The sequence below is a fragment of the Mytilus edulis genome, chromosome 3 (genome assembly GCF_963676685.1).
Source record: "Mytilus edulis chromosome 3, xbMytEdul2.2, whole genome shotgun sequence".
Classification (NCBI taxonomy): Eukaryota; Metazoa; Mollusca; class Bivalvia; order Mytilida; family Mytilidae; genus Mytilus; species Mytilus edulis.
Window position 1 is genome coordinate 83,955,125 of NC_092346.1, and position 24,358 is coordinate 83,979,482.

The 24,358-nt window shown below is 31.2% G+C and overlaps 1 protein-coding gene across 27 annotated transcripts in view; it reads left to right on the forward strand.

Annotated features, from left to right (window-relative positions):
- Window positions 1–24,358, forward strand: part of LOC139517636 (myb-like protein X) — a 65,928-nt gene that overhangs the window by 22,839 nt on the left and 18,731 nt on the right. For 14 of the 27 annotated variants that reach the window (XR_011663172.1, XM_071308889.1, XM_071308880.1 and 11 more), the window contains 9 exons: window positions 3,612–3,848; window positions 6,487–6,561; window positions 7,008–7,203; window positions 7,484–7,617; window positions 9,109–9,275; window positions 10,090–10,113; window positions 19,720–22,120; window positions 23,069–23,149; window positions 23,688–23,752. Coding sequence is in view for 25 of the 27 variants with exons in the window: in XM_071308889.1 (XP_071164990.1) it covers window positions 3,612–3,848; window positions 6,487–6,561; window positions 7,008–7,203; window positions 7,484–7,617; window positions 9,109–9,275; window positions 10,090–10,113; window positions 19,720–22,120; window positions 23,069–23,149; window positions 23,688–23,752 (3,380 nt within the window). In the remaining 2 variants the exon portion in view is untranslated. The remainder of the gene's footprint in view (window positions 1–3,611; window positions 3,849–6,486; window positions 6,562–7,007; window positions 7,204–7,483; window positions 7,618–9,108; window positions 9,276–10,089; window positions 10,114–19,719; window positions 22,121–23,068; window positions 23,150–23,687; window positions 23,753–24,358) is intronic. The other 13 variants (XR_011663173.1, XM_071308885.1, XM_071308888.1 and 10 more) reach the window with 3 other exon arrangements.

A 24,358-nucleotide genomic window follows, 5' to 3' on the forward strand; every position in this document is an offset into this window, starting at 1 on the left:
ACTACTTTGTCATTTTGACACCTGATAGTCCAGAGTACAAGTATGCATTTCAATATTGCAACTTACTAAATAGCATGTGGAACATTTTACAACAATGAGAAACCTAGCCAATTGATTAAGTTAGGATAGACAATTTATCATAGCCAATAGATGAAGTTAGGATAGACAATTTATCATAGCCGATTGATTAAGTTAGAATAGACAATTTATCATAGACAATTTATCATAGACAATTTATCATAGCCAATTAAGTAAGTTAGGATAGACAATTTATCATAGCCAATTGATTAAGTTAGGATAGACAATTTATCATAGCCAATTGATTAAGTTAGGATAGACATTTTATCATAGCCAATTGAACAATTTATCATAGCCAATTAAGTAAGTTAGGATAGAAAATTTATCATAGCTAATTAAGTAAGTTAGGATAGAAAGTTTATCATAGCCAATTAAGTAAGTTAGGATGGACAATTTATCATAGCCAATTGATTAAGTTAGGATAGAAAATTTATCATAGCCAATTGATTAAGTTAGGATAGACAATTTATCATAGCCATTTAAGTTAGTTAGAATAGACAATTTATCATAGCCAATTAAGTAAGTTAGGATAGACAATTTATCATAGCCAATTGATTAAGTTAGGATATACAATTTATCATAGACAATTGATTAAGTTAGGATAGTCAATTTATCATAGCCATTTAAGTTAGTGAGGATAGACAATTTATCATAGCAAATTAAGTAAGTTAGGATAGACAATTTATCATAGCCAATTAAGTAAGTTAGGATAGACAATTTATCATAGCCAATTGATTAAGTTAGGATAGACAATTTATCATAGCCAATTGATTAAGTTAGAATAAACAATTTATCATAGCAAATTAAGTAAGTTAGGATAGACAATTTATCATAGCCAATTAAGTAAGCTAGGATAGACAATTTATCATAGCCAATTGATTAAGTTAGGATGGACAATTTATCATAGCCAATTGATTAAGTTAGGATAGACAATTTATCATAGCCAATTGATTAAGTTAGGATGGACAATTTATCATAGCCAATTGATTAAGTTAGGATAGACATTTTATCATAGCCAATTGAACAATTTATCATAGCCAATTAAGTAAGTTAGGATAGAAAGTTTATCATAGCCAATTGATTAAGTTAGGATAGACAATTTATCATAGCCAATTGATTAAGTTAAGATGGACAATTTATCATAGCCAATTGATTAAGTAAGGATAGACAACTTATCATAGCCAATTGATTAAGTTAGGATAGACAATTTATCATAGCCAATTAAGTAAGTTAGGATAGAAAGTTTATCATAGTCAATTAAGTAAGTTAGGATGGACAATTTATCATAGCCAATTGATTAAGTTAGGATAGACAAATCAATCATAGCCATTTAAGTTAGTTAGAATAGACAATTTATCATAGCCAATTAAGTAAGTTAGGATAGACAATTTATCATAGCCAATTGATTAAGTTAGGATATACAATTTATTATAGACAATTGATTAAGTTAGGAAAGACAATTTATCATAGCCATTTAAGTTAGTTAGGATAGACAATTTATCATAGCCAATTAAGTAAGTAAGGATAGACAATTTATCATAGCCATTTAAGTTAGTTAGAATAGACAATTTATCATAGCCAATTAAGTAAGTTAGGATAGACAATTTATCATAGACAATTGATTAAGTTGGAATAGACAATTTATCATAGCCAATTAAGTAAGTTAGGATAGTCAATTTATCATAGCCAATTGATTAAGTTAGGATAGACAATTTATCATAGCCAATTGATTAAGTTAGGATAGACAATTTATCATAGCCAATTGATTAAATTTGGATAGACAATTTATCATAGCCATTTAAGTAAGTTAGGATAGACAATTTATCATAGCCAATTAAGTAAGTTAGGATAGACAATTTATCATAGCCAATTGATTAAGTTAGGATAGACAATTTATCAAAGCCAATTGATTAAGTTATGATAGACAATTTATCATAGCCATTTAAGTAAGTTAGGATAGACAATTTATCATAGCCAATTAAGTAAGTTAGGATAGACAATTTATCATAGCCAATTAAGTAAGTTAGGATAGACAATTTATCATAGACAATTGATTAAGTTAGAATAGACAATTTATCATAGCCAATTAAGTAAGTTAGGATAGTCAATTTATCATAGCCAATTGATTAAGTTAGGATAGACAATTTATCATAGCCAATTGATTAAGTTAGGATAGTCAATTTATCATAGCCATTTAAGTTAGTGAGGATAGACAATTTATCATAGCCATTTAAGTAAGTTAGGATAGACAATTTATCATAGCCAATTAAGTAAGTTAGGATAGACAATTTATCATAGCCAATTGATTAAGTTAGGATAGACAATTTATCAAAGCCAATTGATTAAGTTATGATAGACAATTTATCATAGCCATTTAAGTAAGTTAGGATAGACAATTTATCATAGCCAATTAAGTAAGTTAGGATAGACAATTTATCATAGCCAATTGATTAAGTTAGGATAGACAATTTATCATAGCCAATTGATTAAGTTGGGATAGACAATTTATCATAGCCAATTAAGTAAGTTTGGATAGACAATTTATCATAGCCAATTGATTAAGTTAAGATTTACAATTTATCATAGACAATTGATTAAGTTAGGATAGACAAATTATCATAGCCAATTAATTAAGTTAGGATAGACAATTTATCATAGCCAATTGATTAAGTAAGGATAGACAATTTATCATAGCCAATTAAGTAAGTTAGGATAGACAATTTATCAAAGCCAATTGATTAAGTTGGGATAGACAATTTATCATAGCCAATGAAGTAAGTTAGGATTTACAATTTATCATAGACAATTGATTAAGTTAGGATAGACAATTTATCATAGCCAATAATTTAAGTTAGGATAGACAATTTATCATAGCCAATGATTAAGTAAGGATAGACAATTTATCATAGCCAATTAAGTAAGTTAGGATAGACAATTTATCATAGCCAATTGATTAAGTTGGGATGGATAGTTTATCCTTTCCATTGTCCTTATTGTTAAGGATGGCTGTTGAGTATCCCTCCTGTTTGAACATTGTTGAAGATAGATAGTTACTATTATTCTCATGAAAACCAAAAGGACAACAAATCATCAATTTTATTCTACCTCATATATCTGCATTTTGTTTTTACATGTACCATTTAGAAAAAGTTTTGGGCCCTTGCAGGAAACATCCCTGGTGTACTGATCTATTCTCAAAAAACGACTTCACTGTACAAAATTAATGTCTTTGGATGTTATATGACAATTTTAAGATGGTGTAGTTTACAGGGTAGACTCATTATAGGGACTTTATGAAGTTTGCACATTTATTCCTGAAAAATCATGACAAGTTATAAGTAACCAATCACTTCAAAACCATAAAAACATTTTCGAAGTATGTATCATTTGTGGCATAGGATTTGCATTGGTCCAATTAATATTAAAAGATTACGAAAAAATAGTTATACACAGCTATTATTGGGATTTTTTCTTTGTATTTTCTATTATTCCATAGAAAATTAAATCAGTTTTTTATTTTTTTATTTTTTCAGTATGTACACATTTAGAAATATTAGATGTTCTCATAGAACAAGATGCTGAGCTGTCAAAATGTGACAATCATAATGCCTACCCTATCCATTACGCTGCACAGATGAATGGTCGAGATAATGGGCACTCAGATACTAAAATAGGAGAGAAAGTCTTGAAGAAATTATTAGACAGTGGTATACCATGTGATGTTTTAGATAAAGATAGACGTCAGCCATTATTATGGGCTGCAAGTGCAGGTTAGATATTTAAAGATATTAGTATACACCAAGTAGACCATAAAAACTCCCTATAAAAAAAACATTACAAATTAGAAAAATAGAGAAATCTACCTTTTCCTCATTATATTTAATTAATATATGACAGTGTAGAGAATTTTAACAGATCATTTTACAATGCATTATAACCAGACAATAGGAAATAAGAGAATAATGGAAAGCTGTATTTAATTTTTATTGATTTTCTACAATTTATATGCTATATGAATTTAAAGTTTGGCATGTTACCAATGGCAATGAGACACTCATTAAAAATGTTTTCTAATCAAAACAACTTCAAAAATTATACAGCATCCTTTTTATAGAGGGTCAATATAGGGGCAGGTAAACAAAGAAGTTAAAGAAGGTTAGATATTATGAAAAGTCAAAATAGTATACTACTTTATTCAAAGCAAAGTTGACTATAACTGATTATTTATTGTTTGCTTAAAATCCAGTGGCAAATATTTTATGAATATTCAGGTCAAAAATATTTTTTTTTTTTCAATCTGATACCCAGAGAGAGAATTTCGCCAGTCAAATGATTATTTGCCTATTCAAGACTTGAAGCTTGCTTTTGTCAAAATTTTTAATTGGGAGTATTGCAAATCTGGTATCTGTTTCAAGTGTTTGTTTGTCTATCTTGAGTTTATTTGTTTTCCACTCTTGACAATTTGTATCTGGTACATTATATGGTTTCTCATTCATTGTTCAAGGTCATATATGTGACTTAAATGTATTTATCAGTTACTGGTACATTATTGTTATTGTTTTGATAATGGGAAATCAAAAATCTAAAATGGAGGTGTAAAAATGAAACAAAAAAATAAGAAAGTGAACAAAATTAGGTGAGGAGGGTTGTGCAATAATTTCCACACTGGGTATAGACTAAAGAATTATTATTCCTAGGTCCTATTTTCACTGTTGCTATATCCTAACATTGTGCACTTACTGAGCACATCTGTTTTGTGCTGTATTGCCATTAAGCACAGCAGAGGTAGAAAGTTGAAACTGGTAAAGTGTGTCAGACCATAGAAACAGAATGAAGCAGGACACCTTTCAAATCATACTGCATATAAAGCTCAACTGTGCCATTAGCAATGAATTGATCTAAAAACTTGTGTGACAAGCTGATTGACAAGTTTTCAGCCTAAAAAGTAGAAAGATAGAGTTCTATATGGGCTAATGATATTGTTCTTGTATAACCAGTGATTTCAACGAATAAACACAATGTTTGATTAATATCTTTATTAAAACATGCCCTTTTCATATTATCATATCGCACGTTAAATGCCTTTTTCAGGATTGGCACCCTGCCCTTTTGAAATCCTAGCTGGAACACTGTAGGAGTATTCATAAATGTACTTAAGTATTCAGAAATGTACTGAAGGTTTGTGCCTATTGAAACATGAAAACCTGCTGCATTTGTTTACACCTAAGTCGGGAACCTGTTGTTCAGTGGTTGTCTGTTGTTGATGTGGTTCATAAGAGTTTCTTGTTTCTTGTATATATACATATAGATTAGACTGTTGGTTTTCCTTTTGGATTGTTTTACACTAGTCCTTTTGGGATCCTGTATAGCTTGCTGCTCCGTGTTGAAGGCTGTGCTTTGACATATAAATGTTTACTTTTTACACATTTTGACTTGGATGGAGATTTGTTTCATTGGCACTTGTACCACATCTTTTTTCTATCAAATATTCATAAATGTGCTCAAATATTCATAAATGTGCTCAAATATTCATAAATGTACTCAAGTATTTAGTTATAATTGGCCAAGTCAGCTCAATTGTAAAAAAATCAGGACACTTTTGGTTGTTTAAAAGTGATAAGTAAAATGTATATGTCATGGTATGCAACCTTAATCCTTATTAATTTAAAATTCAATATTACAGAGTAAACCTATAATTTAAGTATTAATTATTTTTCTATTTTCTTTTTCATAAAAATTTTAATGTTATAATGACATCTTTAATGAATAGACCACTTTCGAGTTCATCCGTCACCGGAAAAAACTCGTCAATTATACGCGCTTTTATCACCGTCATTTGTGCGTTTTGGGGCGTCGTCACTTCCCTTCCAATGTTGAGCGAGTGGTTGGAAAACTATAATTCTATATTATACGAATTATTCGGCAAATTGAATTCTCAAAATTGACAATCAACACTGCTGTCATTAGGGAATTGTCAGTAAGTACCTACAGAGCAACCATTATTTCTAGTTTATCCTGCACAAAGACGATCACTAAGACGCTTGATGAACGTAAATAGTGCAGGGATACAGGCGATCCCCTCTATCTGGTAAATGACGTCATAAAGGCGTGCATAATTGACGAGTTTTTGCCGGTGACGGATGAACTGGAAAGTGGTCTATTGCTTTAATAAAGCTCAATATTTTTGTATTCATTGACCCAACATATTTTTTCTGTAAAAGACGAGTAAAACTTTAAGGCATGAATTAGTATGGATTGAAATATTATCCAAGTATTAAATGCTTCCCAATTTATGTACTTGTATATACCACTAAAAAGTAAGACTTCTTTTAGTATATTATGTCTACTTCAAAACTATTTTATCTCTTTTCTACTATAAAAAATGAAGATTTGTTCTTGTTTTTACAGGGAACTCAGAATCCTGTAAACTATTAGTCACTGCAGGAGCTGATGTTAATTCTACAGATAAAGATGGTCTTACAGGTAAGATTTCAAACAGAATTATTGACAAGGGTTAGAATTGATTATGATAGGAGTACTTTTTAACCTTTTTTTTAATGTACTCTTTCAATAAATAGAATAAATAGTGAATAGTCCCTGTGAGGAAAAGTGCATATTGTATAATGCATGTCCCTCTTTCCATGTAAAAGTCTATCAGCTAATGGTATACATTGTCCTCTTAAAGAATTTACATAGAATGCTTTTTTTATGCCCGGGCCAAATAATAGAGTGAAACTGTGAACAGTGAAAATAATCTGCAAGATAAGAATGACTAAAATAATATCAATAGTTTTAATGAAATTTTTTTATTACTCATCCTTATGTTCTTATCAAAAATGATAGCAGAGAAGAAAGAGAGAAATAGTACACAGATAATTAAGTATATGAGTTACAGAACTATATATAATGTAACATAATAATGATTTCAGCTCTTCATTGTGCTGCCTCTCGAGGACATTCAGATTGTGTTGATAAATTAAAGAAACTTGGTGCTGAAGTTAATGTGGCTGATACTAATGGATGTACAGCTTTGTTTTATGCCATAACACTTGGAAATAAAGAATGTACAAGACTTTTATTGAAATATGGTGCAGATCCAAATCACAAAGACACTCGAGGGAGGACGTAAGTCAAATAAAAATATATATACACAAAATTTGATCAAGATTTTGAGACAACACAACAGAAGAATTTTATTAAGGCTTTTTTTTTTATATCTTTTTACATTTTCTTTCAAATGGAGATTATAAGGGTTTTTTTTACTTGGGAAAGCTTTAAGTAAGAATTGAGAGACTAAGAAGTTTTGTAGATAAAGTCAGTAGATTTGTTACAATTTATGAGAAAAATAATGTTTTCATGTATACCATTTTCCATTCTCAATTTCATGTTCACATGTTTGTTTTAGGCCTACACATTGTGCTGCAATAAAGGGTTGCCTAGAAACAGTTAAAATGTTAGATAAAAGTAAAGCTGACCTTTGGCATCCTAGTTTCCGTGGTGATTGTCCTATCCATGAAGCTGCACAGGGAGGACATTGTGGTAAGAACTAGCAGTATGATGAGGCATCTTTTTTGGAGTGGTGTCAAAACTCCACACTCCCTTTGTCACTAGTATGCAGGCATCCTCAGAAATAGGAAAGGGAAAATGACACTTTCTAATGAAAATTTAGTAGAACCTGTAAAACATTTACTTAAAGTTTTTATTTTACAATAGTGTTAATTGACATTTTCTACACAGTACGCAAATGATAATGTTTTTCAAAAATCTTTAAGACCTTGTTTGTACCTGGCGACAACAGAAAAAAGAAACGCTGCAGGGAGACTGGCAGGAATAGTAGTGGCATTGAACATGGCTTGTTTTTCAAAAGTTTAGCTGTGTTTGAACAATTTATCTGTAGTAATAATTCACTGATACATGTTTGATCAGTTTAAGTGCTTAAGAATTTTTCAATCTGATTAGATTTATAACCTCAAAGGAAAATATATTAAATATGTAGGACTCAAATCTATGGTGGTTCCAAATCTATGGCAGATTCCTAATCTATGGCAAATGTGACGTCATGCCATCCCAAATCTATGGCAAGTTTTGTAATTTCCTAATGTATGGCGTCACATCTTCGAGTTAAATGCAATTGGTATCCGGAAATTTAATCTTTCACTTTATTAACTTTGCCAGCCGTAAACTACTTTTTATAACTCCTTTTCTAAAATATCCGGTACTGAAAACAGCGGTGTCCTTATTCATTGCGGACGTCGGCTGATACAGAACATTTTGTCCCTGTTTCGGATAATAGGTCACATCTTCCTTTAAACCATCTGCAAATTGTTGTCGAGGAAAATACCTTCATCTGTGCGGGATGGTGTTGAAATCTTTGGGTTCCGCCATCATAAGCGGCGGCGACTATGTAATATGGCGTTTTTCAATTGTGACGTTATGAAAAGAATCTGCCATATATTTGGAGTAAACAAAAATCTGACACAGATTTGATTTGTTTTACGTTTATAACGTCACATTTGCCATAGATTAGGAATCTGCCATAGATTTGGAACCCGCCATAGATTTGAGTCCTACAAATATACTGCAAAACACTGAATATTGACCGTCATCTAAGGATCTAAACATATTAATTAGGAAAGTCTAAGAATACTAAGTTTGATTTCCTAGCAAGAAAAGCTTTCAGAGATCACTATTTCTTATTTTTTGCAAAGCTAAAAGCTAATATTGCATAAACTCAATTCAGAAACACATTACAATGTTAACAATTTTGTTTCTATATCCTGTATGGTCAAGGGGAGATAATTGCAAAAATAATAATATGTTTTTGTATGAGATGTAAGACAATTTAAAATGAATTTATAAGAATTACAAAAAGTGCTTTATTATGCTTGACATAATATAATGTAAAATACTTTTGATAATCTTATTGAATGAAGAATATCTTGAATAAATAATTTTTATTTTATTTTATTGAAAGCATCATCTCTTTTTTTGCTTAACAGTTATCTAATTGAGTGGTTGTTATTTTTGCAGATGTGGTGAAGTATTTATTAAAATGGAAGAACTCACCAGAAGCTGTAAATATAGCTAACGATGCTGGACGTACCTGTCTACATATTGCTGCCATAGTCAATAACCTGCAATTATGTAAACTACTGCTGGACAGTGATGCTGATAAAAATGCTCTTATGAAAAATAAGGTAACACACTTATAATAGTCAATGACAATAACAATGCTTGATTTGTCAATTTTGAATTTAGTTAGTAAGCAACAGCATGAATCAGCCAAACACAATTAACTTGTGGAGGGTATCACATTTCATTCCAATCCTTCTGTGAATACTCTGACAGTTGGATAGCGTCATGATAATTTCTTTAATCCTCTTCAAATTTGTATGAAAGTTTCCACAGTTTACAGTTTAAAAGCATTGTCATTTTGATTTCAGCATTTGCAATTTAACAATCAAATTACAATCCAATTTGTTTCCACTTTGCAAATCAATGATGAATTTGATTATCAGAAAATCTGAACTTATTTTTTGTGGGTTTTTTTGGGGTTTTTTTTTTTTTTGGGGGGGGGGGGGGATTTCTTATCTTTGTCATGAATATTAACAAAATCTACACAATGGAAGCTGCAGTATTTTAGACACTGTTTTAAGTAGATATTTGCAATTACAGGTCACTCTCAGCAAACATTAAAAATTAAAATGAAAAAACTAATGGCTTAATTTATAGAAAAAAAATTCATATATACTTTTTTTTTGTCAATTGAGATATTCCTACCTCTAAAATACCTGCTTAATTTGAACACCTGTGCAACTACATTTCTTTTTTAATAATTTGGAAAATTATGCATGTTGTCATATTTAAAACATTGAAAATAGCAGTTTATAAATTTGGTGTGTCTGAGTTCTTTTCCTGCTTTGCTTTCGTCAAAAACATCCAAACTTAAAAATATAAATTTTGCTATACATTGTTTCCAGTTCTTTTTAAAGTTTATTTTTATACAAACAGACAAACAAAGATGGGGAGACAGAGGTTTGTATGCATGGTCAATATAATGTTGTAATATTTTGTATAAACAGAATTTGATTTTTGTTAATCTTTAACTTCACTTTCTTTTTCTTGTTTTGTTGTTTAACTTTACTGTAGATGTACAAAGCTAGTTTATTTTTTGTCTTTTATGCATCAAAAGAGGCGAAAGGGTAGACGTAGTGATCCTAGATTCCAGTGTTGTCTTTTCATCAACACTTAGATTTTGCATACAACTATAACTATTTGAACCATGAATGAAAATAAAAAAATAGGATGCATTTATCTGTCTCATATGTTTTTGATACATATTAAAATTGAGAATGGAAATGGGGAATGTGTCAAAGAGACAACAACCCGACCATAGAATAGACAACAGCAGAAGGTCACCAATAGGTCTTCAATGCAGCAAGAAATTCCCTCACCCGGAGGCGTCCTTCAGCTGGCTCCTAAACAAATATTTATACTAGTTCAGTGATAATGAACGCCGTACTAAACTCCAAATTATACACAAGAAACTAAAATTAAAAATAATACAAGACTAACAAAGGCCAGAGGCTTCTGACTTGGGACATGCGCAAAAATGTGACGGGGTTAAACATGCATGTGAATAAATATACATGTGTAATATAATTAAAACAATTATATGGACACCAGTTTGCTACAAAAATGTACAGCTATTTAGAAAGAATTCAATCAGTTATATTTCAGAAAACAAAAGAAATGAATTAATTATTTTTGTCAATTTTTATTTTTGGTTCATTGAGCCAAAGTTGTGTGCAAAATTTTACCAGATCAGAAGAAAGTCTGGATTCTGATGGAATCCCATTGAAAGCATTTTGCTTTTAAAAATTTGAACATTTGAATAAATATTATCTGTTTGTATGATTGAATAATATTTAAAACTTTATAGTTAAATTGGTCCAAAGTGTAATGAAGCTTTATTACACAAGTTATTTAATCAGTACAGGCAACTAATAAACTAGTTGTTTTGATTAGAGTTTTTATTTTATCATGCTTCCAAAATTGAATACAAAGAAGAAAACAGTAAATAGGAAAAAAATTATCTTTTAAATTACTATATTTATCATGATTCATTACTAGAGTTAACTCCCTTTGAGTATGAAAGGCCTGTTTAAGTTTGTCTTTCAATACTATTTGTAGGTAGGTAAAATCTTAGTATGATTTCTTAGAATAATGTGGATATTTTCCTTATAATAGGAGTTATATGAGATATTCATTCATAACAGCAATCAGACTACCTTTAACGTCTTTACCTAAAATCTGTTGGAAGATTACTGAGTGTTACTTTTGTGATATGGTAAATTTGTGTGTTTGAAACATTTTTCAGAACATGCAGATACTCTTAGAATGTTTATCTTCTATTGGATATCTGTCAAATGATCATTTGCTTGGTGCCAATTTGACAAGTTGAGCCCTTTCTTACTTATCATTACAGTCTGTTCTTATGTTGTGCAGGTTCGTGTTGCTTATTCTTTAGTTTTCATTTTTAGCCATGGCATTGTCAGTTTATTTTTGATTTATGAGTTAGACTGTCCCTCTGGTATCTTTCGTCCCTCTTTTACACCACTGTTCCAGGATAGAAAGATTGGGGTTTGAGTGCTTATAAAGTATTTTACCTCCTCATATTCTTAATGAACATGTCCCAAGTAAGGAACCAGTATATCCAGTTGCTGTTGTGGGATGCTATATGCTGTAATTGTTTTTTTGTTTATTGTTTTTTGCATAAATCAGGCTGTTGTTAAATTGTTTACATTTTGTGATCTTTTGTTAACTTTGAAGTTCCATTTGAACATCCGCTTGCTTGAAATAGAAATGGTCACAATCATCCTTATGGTATCTTGTTACAAAACTTTACCAAAATGTTCATACCAACAGGTTTAATTACAAAAAAACAAAATTCAGGGCAGAAATGAAACAAAGCTAATTGTGCTGTTATGACACTTATGTCAGGGTGTGTAGTACAGATAACTGAGAAATTCAATATGTTTTTGTTACATCATCAGTCTTTGATTTTTGTACCTGGTTATACTTGTCTTATAACACAATAAGTGCAATAAAGGTCTTTTTTTGTAACCAACGTGTTATGTCTTAAACATTGAAAATCATTTTTAACATCATACTTTGAGAAAACAAAACTAAAAATGATGTGCTGTATATTTTCTCCCTTGAAACTTGTGGTTATGTCCTTAATTTTATATAATATATATGGAAAATAGTCTTTTTAAGATGAGAGATATAGTCAGACTGAGAATTAATTGACCAATATAATCATTCTCTTTGTGACTGCCTCAAGTCAGGAATTTGTTCTTCAGTGGTTGCAGTTGGTTGCTGTCTGTCGAACTTGTGTGTTTCATAAATTGTTTTGACATAAATTGTTGTTTTTTCAAGTTGAATTGTTTCACATTTTATCATTTAGGGGCTTTCGTTTGTGACCATACCACATCTTATTATTTTATATTACTCATTATCATTGATGAACTTTACAGATAAAATGTAATTCACAACATCAAAGGTTCAATTTTTATATGACTAAATTTCACTCTGAATGTATGCATTTAACATTTCTAGTTTCTAATTTGGAAATGCTCACATGATGAATTAAACATTTGAGATTTTGTTTAGAGTGAGATTAAGATAAGCGATTTAATAAGTATTATGTGACCAATATATTCATACACTGTGTCACAATTTTAACAGAATGTTATTTATATTTATTCCAAAGTTGAAATATTCCTAACACAATCCTGACAAATAATATTTGAGCTGTAGTACCTACATGTCAGTCAACAATCTATTGAGTGGTTTTATAAAACCTCTATTCCATATGTCAATAGACAAATTATCTTTATAGCAGTATTGTAAGGACATAAGAAAATAGCTTTTATGGGCCATACACTTCATTTAAACACCTCAATACATTTACATTGTATTTTGATTCTTCTGTCATTATAAAATTGGCATTGACTTATTTGAATGATGTTAATACTAGATTATGATTGACTGATAAATTTATTTAGAATAAAGAACATTGAAATATTTTGAACTAATTGTCAAGATTTTATCTATAAAATATATAAGTTTCAAGGCTAATTAATCCTTGTTGATGTTTTAGCCCCTGTGTTTTGAATGCACTTGGTTTTTTTTTGAATTTTTACATCAGTCACTTAAACAAACCATGGTTACATATGTCTAAAATAAAAGATTTGGAGTGGAGCATTTTGTTGCACCCTTGCCTGTGCATGTCTGTTCATCCATTCATCTGTTTCAAATAGGGTTCATGTTTTGTCTGACTAACTCAAAAAGTTTTCAAGATTAAACTTTTATAAATAGACAAAAATAGGAATAAACTGCCAAATGTGGCAGGGGAACTTAAATAAGCAAAAATTGTCAGCAAGACAAGAACCACAAATAAGTCAACATGGATGAAATGATCTGACACCCCTTATTGAAGTTATTACCCTTTAATTACGATTACAATTTTTTACGATTTTTTGCTTTTTTGGCTATTATCTGAACAACTACAATAATTTGATAAAAACTTGTATACTGGTAAGCAAAAATGACTAGCAGACAGGATCTGCATTTAAGTCAAACATCGTTGAAATCATCTGATGGCCCTTTATTGGAGTTTTTCTATTTGAAGACAGTTTTTAAGATTTTTTTGCATAATATCTAAAAAAAAACTATATAAATTAGGTAGAAACTTAAGTAGCTAAAGTGATCAGCATGGCTAGATCAACGAAGAGTTTCCCTGAATCAAGACTTCAATGACTTCAATAATCACATAAATCTAAAGTTTGGAACAGTTTCTAGGAGTGATGGCTTGTTCATTATTAAATATGTATAACCAGTGCTGGTTGAAATTTTATTGAGAAAGTATGGCTCTATGAACTATATATATAAAGTATGGCTCTAGGAAGGAACTATATATAATGTAGAACTTGCCTTTTAAATACCTTCACAAGTACAATTCTTCATTGACTTTGACAAAATAGATATGCAAGATGAATATTAACCATATCATACTGAGTTTGATGCTGATGAACACATTTTAATTGAAGTTTATAATAGGCCTTGATTGGCTAGAAATTCAAATGATTTGCAACATGTTTTGTTACTGGTCTCAAGCTAACAATAGATGGTCATAATGAACTTTTTTTCCAAAGCAATTTTTTTTTGTATTTATGCCACATTATTTGGATTCCTAGCTTGATTAAGTCAGTTTGAAACTTATTTTGTGTGTAGTAATGAAGCAACATTTTTATAAGGTAACCGATAACATTGGGATTACATTATGGATTAAGCTCATGGTAGGAAGTAATACATGTTATGTTTTTAGCTCACCTGACCTGAAAGGTCAAGTGAGCTTTTCTCATCACTTGGCGTCCGTCGTCCGGCGTCTGTCGTCTGTAAACTTTTACAAAAATCTTCTCCTCTGAAACTACTGGGCCAAATTTAACCAAACTTGGTCACATTCATCCTTCAGGTATCTAGTTTAAAAAATGTGTCCGATTACCCGGCCATCCAACCAAGATGGCAGCCATGGCTAAAAATAGAACACAGGGGTAAAATGTATATTTTGGCTTATATCTTAGAAACCAAAGCATTTAGAGCAAATCTGACAGGGGTAAAATTGTTGATGAGGTCAAGATTTATCTGCCCTACAATTTTCAGACGAATCGGAGAACCTGTTGTTAGGTTGCTGCCCTTGAATTGGTAATTTTAAGAAAATTTTGCAGTTTTTGGTTATTATCTTGAATACTATCATAGATAGAGATAAACTGTAAACAGCAATAATGTTCAGCAAAGTAAGACCTACAAATAAGTCAACATGACCAAAATTGTCAGTCAACCCCTTAAGGAGTTATTGCCCTTTATAGTCCATTTTTAACAACTTTTTGTCATTTTTTTGTCGAGCCTGCAACTTTTGTTGCAGAAAGCTCGACATAGGGATAGTGATCCGGCGGCGGCGGCGGCTACGGCGGCGGTGTTAGCTAACTTCTTAAAAGCTTTATATTTTAGAAGGTGGAAGACCTGGATGCTTCATACTTTGTATATAGATGCTTCATGTTACGAAGTTTCCGTCAGTCACATGTCCAATGTCCTTGACCTCATTTTCATGGTTCAGTGACCACTTGAAAAAAAAGTTCAGATTTTTTGTAATGTTGAATTCTCTCTTATTATAAGTAATAGGATAACTATATTTGATATGTGCGTACCTTGCAAGGTCCTCATGTCTGTCAGACAGTTTTCACTTGACCTCGACCTCATTTCATGGATCAGTGAACAAGGTTAAGTTTTGGTGGTCAAGTCCATATCTCAGATACTATAAGCAATAGGGCTTGTATATTTGGTGTATTGAAGGACTGTAAGGTGTACATGTCCAACTGGCAGGTGTCATCTGACCTTGACCTCATTTTCATGGTTCAGTGGTTATAGTTAAATTTTTGTGTTTTGGTCTGTTTTTTTCATACTATATGCAATAGGTCTACTGTATTTGTTGTATGGAATGATTGTAAGGTGTACATGTCTAGCGGGCAGATGTCATGTGACCTTGACCTCATTTTCATGGTTCAGTGGTTATAGTTAAATTTTTGTGTTTTGATCTGTTTTTTTCATACTATATGCAATAGGTCTACTATATTTGTTGTATGGAATGATTGTAAGGTGTACATGTCTAGCGGGCAGATGTCATGTGACCTTGACCTCATTTTCATGGTTCAGTGGTTATAGTTAAATTTTTGTGTTTTGATCTGTTTTTTTCATACTGTATGCAATAGGTCTACTATATTTGTTGTATGGAATGATTGTAAGGTGTACATGTCTAGCGGGCAGATGTCATGTGACCTTGACCTCATTTTCATGGTTCACACCACATCTTCCTATATCTATTCAGTGGTCAAAGTTAAGTTTTTGAGTTTTGGTCTATTTATCTAATACTATATGCCATAGGTCAACTATATTTGGTGTATGGAAATATTTTATGATCTTTATGTCAGTAGCGCAGGTTTCTTTTGACCATGACCTCATTTTCACGGTTCATTGCACAGTGTTAATTTTTTTGTGTTTTGGTCTATTTTTCTTAAACTATAAGTAATAGGTCAACTATATATGTTGTATAGAAGCATTGTTAGCTGTACATGTCTGCCTGGAATGGTTTATCTGACCTTGACCTCATTTTCATGGTTGATTGGTCTTTGTTTAGTTATCTTGGTTAATGTTAAGTTTATGAGACAGTTGTAATAAAGCTTTATACTTAGGACTATCAACATAATATCAATGATTAGTATAGAAGGCGAGACATTTCAGCGTGTGCACTCTTGTGTAACTTGTATTAAAATCTTCTGCTCCGAAACTACTGGGCCAAATTTAACCAAACTTGGCAACACTCATCATTGTGGTTTCTAGTTTAAAAAATGTGTACCTACCAAACAAAATGGCCGACATGGCTAAATAAAATTAGAACATAGTGGTAAAATGTAGTTTTTGCTTTATATCTTTGAAACTAAGACATTTAGTGCAAATCTTTCAAGATTTAAATGTTCATCAGAATAAGATCTATCCCCTCACAAATTTTCAGATGAATCTGACAACCTGTTGTTGGGTTGCTACCCTAAAATTGGTAATTTTAAGGAAATTTTGCAGTTTTTGGTTATTATCTTGAATACTATTATAGATAGGGATAAACTGTAAACAGCAATAATGTTCAGCAAAGTAAGAATTACAAATAAGTCAACATGACCAAAATTTGCAGAGGACCCCTAAAGGAGTTATTGCCCTTTATAGTCAATATTGAACAACTTTTTGTCATTTTTGTAACTTGTACAAAAATCTTCTTTTCTAAAACGATGGGCCAAATTTATCCAAACTTGGCCAATATCATTACTAGGGTATCTATTTAAAAAAAAGTGTCTAATGACCCTGTCTACCAACCAAGATGGCCGACATCAGTAAACACAGTAACAGGTGAGCGACACAGGCTCTTGAGAGCCTCTAGTTTATGTCCCCATTCTGTGTTGTCTGGCAGATATGTGTCTCATTAGAAATCATACCACATCTACTCAAGTTTATATTGAGGGTTGTTTACAGCAAATAACTTTTCCATTTATGTTAACAGGTGTATATTGATATGATATTGGAGGGGGTGAATTTGTACTACTTTAAGTTCTAAGTTATATTGCAAAGTTTGATAGAGATAACAGCAACTGAAGTACATTTGATAAATTGTATAATAAAACATTCTCAACTTTTTAGAGCAGAATGGAAATTTTGGTTTCCAAGACCATGTGTAATTCAATGAAGACATTAAAATGTGATATGGTAGACTTTATTTATTTGTCTATTTGAATAGAAAATAGATTTTATATTAACTTAAATAAATCAATTACATTATCATTTTTCATGTTAAATGCTACTTCAAATTTTATATTTAATATTGTTATTTTGAAAGCCAGTGAAAAAGTTGATTATAACACACCATATCAATTTAACAAGGAACATATAATTAATTCATCTATAAGTTTAACAAAAGTACCATTGATACCTTCAATTACATTTGTTGAAATGTTACCCCCTTCAACCCCGACTTTAGAATATATTATATACACTTTGAAAGGTGATAGGGTAAACATTTAAGATCATTTTCTCAGTGACCAAATTTTCCTTTTCTGATACATAGTATTAATTGTTTACAAATATAAATTAAGATGTTATTAAAATATTCTTTATTTTATATCCAATTTCATCGACAATAGATTTGAAAATAGTGATCCAATGTTCTTAAAGGGCTGTTTGTTCCTAGCATTTAAAAGTACGACCTATTATATACCCCATACCTAGATTATCTAAGACATTTCGGTAGACAAACACGTCTTTGTCCCGGATAAAAAATACTCTGTAATTGGTGTCTTTATTGTGACGACCGTATCTCAAATTATTTTGGGCAGTAGATCTTGGCAATTGATTTGAAAACACTTGGAAGGTATGTGTATGTATAGTTGATAATTTGATTTACACAAGACAAAAGATCTATTAATTTTGATATATTTTGATGTAATGATAATAGTAACCAGCAGGTTAAAAAAAAATTAATTAATGTCAATTTCAATTATTAGAGGTGTGCATACTGCTTAGCAAGATTAAATAATATATTCATATATGGTATCTGAAATAGTTCCTTTTTCTAAAATTCAGCATATATTTTTTGTTGCTTTATTATTTTTCAAAATATAATGGTAGATGTTGAAATAAGAAATAAATAGTGTAGATGCAGTTTGCTAATTAATTGAATTAATTGTGGGCAATGGTGATGTTTATCAGACTTAGCTGTTGCTTGAAATTGATGATAATTTGATAATCTATATATATTTTGTAAACAAGTATTGGATAGACAGATATATTTGCCTTTTTTCTGTCAATCTGCTATGTTATTCAACAAAAAAACTGCAAGCTTAAGAAAAGTTATATAGTTGAAATTATTAGTTCCATCTTTTTTGTTATATCTCCTCTACAAAACAAGACTGATGCAGATAATAGGATATCTATCTTCTCATGTTTAAAGGGGCACTAGCTGTCAAATTCATTGTAACCGATTTGACTCAAATTCTCATATTTGGTTTATAACAATGTAAAACATTTATCCAAACTATCAAAAGTCTAAAATAAACAGTTTACAGAGCATGGGGTAGATAATATATAGGTTCGTTTCGTGTGTATTTTAGTCCAGACGCCATCTAATTAACTATCGATTTGACCTCAGATGACCATATAAGCGATGTAAACAAAAATAAAGATACGAATAGATTAAACCAACACGTGCAATTGCATTTTTATAGGTCTGTTTGATTTTATTTTATAGATTAAAAATAGATGTTTCTCATTGTTTTTAACCATATAAGAATGATTTTATGTGCATCGAACTAGTAATCAAATGATTTACCGTAGTTTCACTTTCATTGTTGACATTCTTTTTCTTTAAATAACAGGTACACGTACAATGCATGCGTTGTCAATCTCTAGCTAGGGGTTAACTTGAAGTTCACATGAATACCGGTTAGAATGATGATGACGTTTTCACTTGCAAGTGAATCAGTCAAAAATTATGTTTAATCGCTTATTTCAACAAAATTAAAGGAAATTGATTGCTAAAAGCAAATTATTATTTCATTATTCCAATTTGATTAATGATTGATCTAAAAAAAAATCATACTTTATTTTTTTATAAATATCGTAGCTAGTGCCCCTTTAACATCAATCTTTTATTTTGTGTGCATGCACATAACTGATGTTTATAATGTTTTATGATGACTTCATTATAACTGCTAGTTTGATGTTATATATTTTGTGTTACTAATTGATCTCAAGAACATGTTCAAATCCTTCTGAATTTTGTTCAGACTATTCATATCAAATGCATTTTAAAATTTAATATACATTAATCTTAAGACTTTTAAAGCTCTTAGTGAAATTTGCACCAAAACAAAAGGTAGAAAAGGGAAATAGAAGCACTGTTTTATGACAATTTATTTTAAATGAATATCATATAAATGTCATGATGTTATTTGATATGAAGATTCATTCTATTTTCAGGACAAATCCTACACACCATATGATGCTGCAATAATCAAAGGCAATAATGAAATCGCTGAATATATAAAATCTAAAGGAGGAGTTACTGGGGGTGATATAGACAATATACTCATAGCTAAAGGCAAAAAGAGGGACACAAAATCTGGTAACTCAAGGAAAAGTCAACCTACTTTAGAAACCACTCCTGAGGAGACTGAGCCGGACGACAATAAAAAAGCTGAGGAAGAAGCTGAAAAGGAAAAAGACGAAGAAGACAAGAAAAACCAGGACACTGAGGAAGACAAGAAGAAACAAAAATCTGAGGTAGACAAGAAAAAAGACAAAGGAAAGAAGAAAGAAAAGGTTGAAAAGGAAAGAGAAAAAGAAAAATTAGTGATTGTTCCAGTAGGCAAACAGAAAAAGAAAGAGAAAGACGAAAAGGGGAAAGAGGATCAGAAAGAAAGTGAAAAGGAGAAAGCTGAAACAGATCAGGAAGGAAAAGGAGAGAAAAAGGATTTGACTGATGAGGAACTACGAGAACTTCAGGAGAAGATAAAAGCTGGCGAAAGTGAAGTTGATGAAAGAGATATAAAAAGAAAGCCAATAAAGGAAATAGAAGGAAAGAAAACTGAAGGGGAACAACAGAAAAAGGATAACGAGACAAAAGATAAAGACAAGAAAAAAGATTTGACAGAGGAAGAATTAGAGGAAGCAAGAAGAAAAATCCAGGCTGGTCAAGGTGATCTGGACGAGAGAGAAAGAAAACAAAAAGAGGCTGAACAAAAGGAAGCAGCCAAAGAAAAATCACCCAAGAAAGAAGATCAGGAAACAAAAGGAAAGAAAAAAGACTTATCAGATGAAGAATTAAAAGCTTTACAAGAGAAAATAAAAGCAGAACAAGGTGATAACGACGAAAGAGGTAAAAACCAAAAACCAAAGAAGGAAGACAGGGAAAAAAGTGGAAAACAAAAGCCAGATTTAACTGATGCTGAAGTTGCTGCTGTTTCTGCAGCTGTTATTGTAGCAACAGAAGAAGACAAGAAAAAATCTGACAGGGATAAAGAGAAGGAAAAAGATAAGGACAAACAAAAGGGAAAAGATCAGGGTAAAGGGAAGGACAATGTAAAATCTGCAGATCAGGGGAAAGAGAGAAAAAAGGAAACAGATAGAGAAGAACTTGATATTCCACCACCTTCTACCTCACCAGATCTACGTGAACCTAAACAAAAAGAAAAATCCAATGTAGATAAAGGTCAGAAGGATAAAAAGAAACAACTTGAGGAAAGTAAAAAGAAACAAATTGAGGAAAATAAAAAGAAACAAATTGAGGAAAGTAAAAGGAAACAAATTGAAGAAAGTAAAAAGAAACAAGAAAAGGACGAAAAGGACAAAAAGAAACTTCGTGATGAAATAGAAAGTCAGGAAAGAAAAAGGAAACAAGAACAAGATCAGAGGGATAAAAAGAGACAAACTGAGGAAAGTGAAAATAATTTAAGTGAAGAATCCGATAGTGAGGATAATAAAAAGAAACAAGCTGATGAACTAGACAGCGAGCAATATAAAAAGAAGCAAGAAAAAGACAAAAGAGTTCATATTGTACCTAAAAGTGCATTTGTAGATTCAGCCACAGCCAGTGAATCTGAAAGGTCTAGACGTGATTCTCCTGTTAAATATAGACAAAGGTCTAGGTCAAGATCTACAGATAACGAAGAGTTTGAATTTCCCGAGGGTGCACACGAAACAACAGAAGCTGCCATTGCTGCAGCTGAAGCTCGTAGGAAAGCTCGTGAACGTTCAAGATCTAGGAGTACTGATAGGGAATCTGATGAAAAACCTGCTGATTTAAGAAGATATTCCAAAGTAGGCACAGATGGTAGAATTCAGCCTGGTCTTTTAGCAGATAAAGATAAAAGGAATAGACGATCAGATGAGAGGGATATACCGTCACCTTTAGATTCAGAAGACGAATTTATTGATGATCCATATTTTGGGCGGAGAGTAAAACCTTATCCAGGATCGGTACGAATAGGGTCAAAGAGACCAGATAATAGGGAACAAGTGTTGAGAGAAAAAGAATTAAGTAGAAAAAGACAGCAAGAAATGTCTCGTTCTTCTCAGAGAATGCCATCTAAAGGTGGAGTAGCCAGAATGTTGCCATTAGGATATTCTAGGTTAGAAACTCCACAAAGACCAATAACTCGAAAATCAAATTCTATACAAGAAAGTGTGAGACGCTATCAGACAGAGAGAACATTTGTACGACAGTTACATCAATTGAAACGTGCACAAATCTATACCGGACCAATGCATGATATTGTGTTGTTCAGTAAGATGATGAATGTTTACAATAACACATCAAACTATGACAATGAATTAGATCTGGATTCACAGGTGCTTGATGATTGGGATGGATACTTGCAGGGTAAGTATTATACATACACTGTCTACAGCTTGTAAAAAAAATTAATTATTCTTAGCATGAAAAAAGTTACGTAAATCATTGCTTCTCACATAGATAAAGTCAGCACATTTTATCTGCTTAATTACCATGATAGAAGGACAACTATCAAATTTTATTATTTATCTCTTATGAATTGTCTGGTCTATCTGTTCTAAAGGAAGATATGAAATATTATTTACAACAGAGGATTTTATAATGTATGTTCTGAGACAGCTACTTCTTTCTTGAGTAACAGCACTTCCATTCTGTTTATTTAGAAATTATTGTTTAATTGCATGCATTAAATATAACTATTGTTGAACAACAAGAACCATTGACAAAAATGCAAATTAATTATTTTATTTTCAGAAAATGCTACATACAAATCACTATTACAAATTTAAATGCAAGTTATATTTTGGAAAAAAAACTATTTAGTTGCACCACTTCGGTTTTATGGTTGATTGGTCAATGTTAAGTTTTCATGATTAGGTATGTTTGTCAGATACTATTAGCAGTAGGTTTACTATAATTGGTGTATAGAATGATGGTAAAGTGAACATTTCTGTTTTAGCAGGGTTTATCTGACCTTGACCATAACCTTATTTTTATGGTTCATTGGTCTCCAATATCTTTTTGATCATGCTGATTTCTCAGTTAACTATATTTGGTGTGTGGAATAATTACAAGTGTAATTGTCTGTCTAGCAGGATTCAGCTGACCTTGACCTCATTTTCAAGGAACACATCAAATTTCTAATTCTTATTATCTGTAGTAAGAATCTGATTTGGAGGGCATTTTAGTGTTTTTACTGTATCAAAATTAAAAAAAAAAATCTCCTTATGTAAAATCATATATCTGATCTCCTCTGTTTTGAATCTTTGACTTCATGATCTGTATTCTGGATTCTTATACATGTTTGTTTTGTAGATGACCGTAGTACAACTATGACCTGTAGGTCATTTAAGTCGTCTGTTACAGCATATTCTAATTACAATTATTCACAAAGAGGTATCAGTTTGAAGATTGAAGATTTTCCCCTAGAAATCCTTTGTTTATTATTACATTGTAATCCTTACTGTTGAAACATTAACTTTTCTTGTGTTTGTTTTATCATGTTTTCCCCCTTTTTCCCTTATGTTTGTACCTTTGTATAAATCCTTATAATTCTTGTCCATGTGTAAAAGTTAACATACTATGTATATAACATTCTAGACACTTGGTTATACATACTAGACTTTGCACATCTCTTAACTGAATAATTTGATTGTTACAGCTTGATAATAATCATTAGCAGATTTTGGAAAATAACAAGGCATTATAATATAAAGGGGATATGCAGTGGTTTCAAGAATAAATCTTTTGTTTAATTGAATGTAAATGTCCAAAAGTTTCTAATAGTATTATTTGCTATGAAATGAAATAATAAATTTTCTGTATTGTCAATAATTTTTATTTATCTGTAAATTTAAAATACTTTGAATAAGTTCCTTGTAGTATTTTCTGACCCATGTGATTGTACAGTTCTGTTTCATACATTTTATTTCAGATCAATTAAGATTTGTTTCCCATTACTACGAAGATGACAGAACTGGTCTCAGAGATACTGCTAAGGTAATTATATTCACCTAGAGATACTGCTAATTTATTTATACTTACTGGTTTAAGAGGTGCTGCTATTTGATTTATAAAGTGACTGGTAGGTTATGTGTAATGACTGGTCTCATAGATACTGCTCATATGTAATGACTGGTCTCCAAGATAAAGGTAAAGTTTGTGTATTGACCTTGCTCATAGATACCGTACAGCGGCTTATTTTCGCAGAAAGAACAAAATCGCCAAAATAAATTCCACCAATTTAAAAGTGCACATGCAAAGCTATGATACAAGTTTTGAATCCGCCAAAATAATAACCACCAAAATATTTCCTATACCTTATTCAATGAAAATCACTAAACTTTACGCCCGCGAAATAATCCACTATACGGTACTGCTAACATGTAATGACTGGTCTCAGGGATTTTGCTAATATGTAATGACTGGTCTCAAAGATATAACTAAGGTGTGTGTATTTATTGGTCTCAGAGAGATACTGCTAACATGTAATGACTGGTCTCATAGATACTGCTTAGGTTTGTGTATTTACTGGTCCGACAAATACTGCTAAATTATACATGAACTTGTTTTGCAGATACCATACTGCCAAGATATGTGTATTGA